Source organism: Poecilia reticulata, linkage group LG22 (assembly GCF_000633615.1).
Source record: "Poecilia reticulata strain Guanapo linkage group LG22, Guppy_female_1.0+MT, whole genome shotgun sequence".
Classification (NCBI taxonomy): domain Eukaryota; kingdom Metazoa; phylum Chordata; class Actinopteri; order Cyprinodontiformes; family Poeciliidae; genus Poecilia; species Poecilia reticulata.
In genome coordinates this window covers 21,267,514-21,273,537 of record NC_024352.1, presented here as the reverse complement: position 1 = coordinate 21,273,537, position 6,024 = coordinate 21,267,514, and the positions used below count along the sequence as shown (strand labels likewise).

Below are 6,024 nucleotides of genomic sequence, written 5' to 3'. Positions count from 1 at the left end.
GTTGAAACTGGAAAATACAGTTTGAAACTGGAAAAAAAAAATCAAAACTACTTTTAAGATTCTAGGGGATTTTTGTTTCAGTGTTTTTATTTTTAATTTTTTTGTTCCAAACTTTTAAAAAATCAGAAACTGGACAGTAGTTTTTAAAAAAATATTCAGTTTTAGATCTTAAAAAAAATAATAATTTGACACTGAAAAAAACATGTTCAAGGTGTTTTTAACTAAAAAAAAAACAAACAAAAAAAACTATAGAAAAAACCTGACATCTTAAAAGTATTTTTAATTTTTTTCAGTGTCAAAACATTTTTTTTTCATATTTATGTTTTCAGTTGCAAATTTTGTTGAGTTTGAAAACATTTTTTAGTGTAATTTTTATTTTCAGTTTCATTTTTTAAAATCAGTATTAACATTCTTTTTTTTTTTTAGCTTCAAAATACTTTCAGTATTTTTTTTTCTTTTAAACACAATTTATGGCCACATTTTACCTCCATAAAAATAATGAATTAAAATTATGCAGAAGTGAGGTAGAGTACTCAAGAAAGGAGCGTTACATATTTATACTCAAGTTGAATGAAAAAGTAGCCTTGCAAGAAATTACTCAAGAGTTTTAAAAAAAGTATTTGTTAAAAAGGTGACTCGAGTATTAACTGATCAAAAAATGAATCACTTAATTAATATTTAGAAACAAAACCATCAGATGGACCAAACATATGTAAATAAGTAATGTAATTTTTGGTACTTTAAAGATGAAAATGAAAATAATTCATAACATAATCAAAGATAAAATCAGGTAAAAGAAAATTTATTTCCAAAGTGTGCCATGGACACACTCGTAACACGATCTCTGCACAGAGCTGCTTTGTTTAATAAATGCAAAAACTGCTTTTATCTCGGTGAGCCACTCAAGTTCAGTGAGCGGCAGTTAAACCGCAGGGGGCGGGGCTAACCCGGTCACCGATAAGATGTAAACGTCTGACGTCACTAGGACGTGCGTCTGCAGGAAGCCGCAGGATTTGCTGCTCATTCAAATTAAGGCCACCTGCAGTCATTGAAACCTGAAGCTGCAGTTTTCTTTGTGTTCACTGTAGATTTTATGGTTTCAAACTTATTAAAACTGAAAAATACAAATAATCCTCACACAACAAGAAAGATTTATAAAATAAACAGAATTGTAAAGCTGTTCACTGACATATCAGATGTCTTTCAGTGAGTATCTGTTTTACTTCTCTTACTATATAGTTTGTAATTCAAATATTTTGGTACTTGAATTAGGACAAAACTAACTTTAAACTGTTTAACAAGATAAATACACTTGTTTTAAGTTAATAATTCCTGAATATATACTTTTAAAAAGTAGTTCCACTGGCAGACCTTTCACAAGATGTTTTCCCTGTTTAAGTGAAAAAATCTTATTTATCATATTTACATTTGCATTTAAGATTACACCTTTTTCTGTAAAAACTCAAGTGGCATTGTTTTAGTTCCACCTGATTCAAATTCACTAAAACAATGCTGTACTATTGCATTTTAAGGAATAAAATGCTTATTATCTTCTTTAAAATAGGAATTTAATAATTATTTGCATCTTGAAATGTATTTCTAATTGGACATAAAAAACCTAAATAGTTTAAGTGAAAATTCTGCAATTTTTTGTCTGATAATCATCAGAATAATCTGATACTAAAGTAGTCGTTAGTCGCTGCTCGGGTCTGTTGAGATGCTCAGTTTGTAACAGATTTTATTTTGCATCTGTTTTCCGTACCTGAAGAAGTTTGGTGAAATGAGGCGACTGTGGAGGCAAACAGATCGTCTCTGCTTCAAATCCCTGTTCAGTCTGTTGTAAAGAAACCTGTATCTGCTGACCGCCGTCATCGCTGCCGTCTTCTTTACAAATAAATCAGAATAAAATCTGAAAAACACATTTAAAAAAAAATGAATACAGGCTGTGCAAACCCAGGGCTGTAGGAATATGTCCAATGTTTTTGTGTGATAAAAGGCACAGGGAGCAGAGTGAGAGTTCAGTATCTCCTCAGTGAAAAAGATGAACACGGTGCTGGGAGCAATCAGAGGTTTGAAGAGGGGATTCCTTTTAAGGTCATGCTGTTCGGTTCAGTCTGCTGCTGCAGGATCACTGACCCATAAACAGCTGCAGGAACTACTTACAGTTACTCAGTTACATATACGTCAGTAACCTTTAATTAATAATTTAAAAAATTACTTTCAGGAGTATTTTTACTCTGCTGTACTTTTTACTTTTACTCAAGTAATTTTATTATGAAGTATTTTTACTCTTACTTAAGTAAAATTTAAAACAAACACTTTTTAGCCAAAAATTCACCAGACACAGACACACACCTGCAGTTTTTGTTAAAGTTTTATACGTTTTTTATTAAATTAACTGATTAGGAAAAATGTTGTTTTGCCTGACTTTGTTATGTTGTGTTACTGACATGAACTATTGTCATCTTTGTACCTTAAAATACCAAAATTTCCTTTAGGGGTGTCCTTTAGGGGTTCGTTTTGGGTAAAATCAAGATCATAAATGCTCTTAAAGGGCCGGTTGTGCCAGAATATATTGATAAAACCTGATCACAAACTGTTAAAATATCAATGAATTCTTAAACTTAAGTAATATTACTGAACATCTTTTCAGTCCCTCCAGGATTTCATGAATCTTTTTGTGATTTTTTTGCAATAAAAAAATCACAAATATGTGCGATTAAAAAAAAGAGAAAAAACTTTTTTTTATCACATATTTAGCAAATATTTACAATGTTTGTGTTTATTTATGACGGTAAATGCAACTTTTTTATTACCAGCTGTATAGCTCATGTACTACAATCTGACATCAATTAAAGCTGAGGCAGCTGTTTAGTACAAGTAAGAAAGTTTTTGACAATTGTTTGAGAAAAATCTGCAATAAACTCCAAACTAAACAAAAAATTGCAGGGATTTATTGATTTTGCGTGAATTTACACAATAATTCTCAAGAAATTGGATGGACTGATTGATATAATTTGGCAGTAAATAAATCAAAACTGCAGTAATTTGATTGACAACTTATATTTAAGCACACTTGGTGTTTTGTCTAGAATCTAGAGGGCCACATAAAAAGCTATGAGCGGTCTGGATTTGGCCCACTGGCCTTGAGTTTGAAACGTGCATTAAATGATTGACAATATGATCAGTTACTCAGTACTTGAGTAGACGTTTTACCAAATACTTTTTTTTTAACTTTTACTTGAGTAAAAATATGTTCAAGTAGTTCAACTCTTACTTTAATTAAATTTTTGGGTACTCTGTCCATAAAGGTAAGATAAGGCAAGGTAGTTTTATTTATATAGCACATTTTCAGCAAAGGCAATTCAAAGTGCTTTAAATCATAACTTAGGAATTACAACAAGAAACAGCTAAGAGAGATGTTTATTATTCCATCATACCTTTAAAACCAGCCAAAATACTAATTAGATTCATAAACAATAAGAGCAGGAACACAAACACAAATAATCTGTTGAGCTTAATTTTAAAGACTCACCACCACAAAGCTTCGTTCATCCTCTGCTTTTAGAGAAGTTTCTCTCTGCGAAGCAGCCGGCGGAGTGTGAAAACATGCTGGAGGAAACCCACAATTACAGCTGATGTTTGTTTCACAATCACTTCTGAGGAAGTATTTTTTAAAAACGCTTCCTTATTGTGAACTGGAGGTGGCCCCTAGGTTTTGTCATGCACGTTTCCTCAGCACACTTCACCAAATTCAGTTGAAGATGGAGGAAGAATCTCGTTAAATTTACTGTAGCATTGCTCAGATTTGGCATTTCTGTTCAAACTTGTCATTAAACGTTTCATAACAGTCAAAAATTTTTGACATTTTTCTTCACTGTAAAATAAATGGAAACATTTAAAAACCTGCACTCAAAGTACAGTGCAGTGGAAAAACAAGTTTTAAATCAACATATCTTGGCTGCAAAGCTTGGGTTTGTCTAAGCTTTGCAAAAACAAGAACAAGTCAGAACCATAATCCAATTTATTAACTGTTTTGTAAAGTTCACCGTTTCTGTAAAGCAGAAGTTCATGTGACGTTTGCCTAAGTTATTTGTTTTTATTTTTAAATAAATACAGGATTGACTTGCCCAGTGGTGTTTATCAGGAAATACCCAACTGGAAAAAAGTGAGCTGTTCCATTGAGCTGTCATGCTTTGCTTCAAAGAATTAGATTTTATTAGCAGGAATGTTTAGCCAGAAAAATAACTGGTTTTATTGTTATGATGAGTAATGGTATGTTCCTGTTGGCAGCAGAAAAGTGCTTCAGTACTTAGCAAGAAAATACAAAGTAGCAGAGCGACGTGAAGTGATGTGTAATAGATTTGGGGTTTTACATCTCAAATCTTGAGAATAAACATTATATATTCCTAAGAAAACCTTATTAATTAACAGATATTTACACATGTAAAAAGACACAAATTGATTTTTTTTTTTCTCTGGTTGAAGTTAAATCAGATCAAACTTCTTTTGTTTTACCAAAATTTATCCTATTTACCAAATCTGTAAAAACTTAGAAATATTATTTATTAGAATTTTTTTCATAACTTTGTTTGAATTCAGAACCTTGTATATAAATCATCAGTATCACTATATTAGATAATTGTTGTCTAATATAGTGAAACTTGTCCTGAACTAATATAGGCTTAAAGGCCGCTCAGCAACGAAGACGCCATTAGTCCGAAAGAAATATAACACAAGGACATTTTTGGAGAATTGTCCTGTGTCTGTAGAAACTAAAATGCAGCTGTTTGGCCATAATGACCAGTGTTACATTTGGGGGAAAAATTGGCATGCTTGCACCATCAAAACGGTGAAGTATGGCGGTGGCGGCATCATGTTGTGAGGCTGTTTTGATCCAGGAAGAACTGGTACACTTCATAAAATAGATGGTATCATTAGGAAAGAAGATCATGTGGAAATATTGAAGCAACATCTGAAGACAGGAAGTCAAAAATGGATGCATATCAGTCTTCAAGGTGGACAATAACCCTAAACATTCAGGTAAGGTGGTTATAGCTTAAGTTATAGCTTAAGGACAACAAAGTCAATGTTTTGGCGTGACTTGATGTCAATATGGAAAAGTTTTAGTTCGTTCTGAAAAGAAGTGTGAAAGTGAAGTGGCCTACAAAATGGACTCAGTTAGAGAAAGGAAACCCAAAACACTTACCCCATTTCAAAGACAATTATCCCTAAGACTAATGTGTTAAAGTTATCCAAAAAAATCTCTAGAAATAGTCCTTGCCAATTTTTTTGGCATTTAGCAAATTTAAATAATTTTGATTATGCTAACTGACTTAAAGCAAGAAAAATTTGTTCTGATTTAACTTCAGACAGAGAGGAAAAAGGTATAAATATCTGGCTCTGCCTTCAGCCTGTGACATCACACTCAGGTGAGTTTTGTAACTCTGTCTGCCAAAAATGTGAGTAATGGAGGATAGATTGTGATCAAAATCAAAGACAAGCCTGACTTCCTTGTATTAAGGTTCAGTTGAGTCGGTGTTTTTTTGAAGGTCTAGCTGTTGAAGTTCCAGCGAGCTCCGTTTGTTTTGCCCTCATGCACCTATAAATGAACTGAAGTTTATTCTGGAAGAACATGTTTGTTGAATGGCGAGTTATTAGGTTTTATCTCCAGCAAGAGGAACCAAAAAGACTGCACAGAACGAACAGCCTTCAATGTCAAAGTGAACTTTGTTGGGCTGACAGCTGAGAATGTGAGAAAGAGGCGCAAGATTTGTTTCCAAACCCAAAATGGTTTCGGTTAACAGCTTTCCGATCCAACATTTGTTGGACAGGTATTCCTACATGATGTTTTTTTTCTTTTCAGACACGAGTTAGGTTAAAAACAAACTGGTTCATTGCCCACCATTGTGTGGTTTGTTTGTGCAGGAAAACCAACTGTAAACATTCCTTTGTACTTCTGATTATCTGGATTTTATCCATTTTTTCGCACATTTCCTGGTTTCAGGTTGCTAGTGCGTCCAA

The 6,024-nt window shown here is 33.0% G+C and overlaps 1 protein-coding gene across 1 annotated transcript in view; it reads right to left on the bottom strand.

The window, feature by feature from the left end:
* Window positions 1-2,178, bottom strand: part of asb2b (ankyrin repeat and SOCS box containing 2b) — an 8,523-nt gene extending 6,345 nt beyond the window's left edge. Inside the window, exon 1 of the mRNA XM_008400080.2 lies at window positions 1,763-2,178. Coding sequence (XP_008398302.1) covers window positions 1,763-1,872 — 110 coding nt within the window. The 5' untranslated portion in view covers window positions 1,873-2,178. The remainder of the gene's footprint in view (window positions 1-1,762) is intronic.
* Between the last annotated feature and the right edge of the window lie 3,846 nt (window positions 2,179-6,024).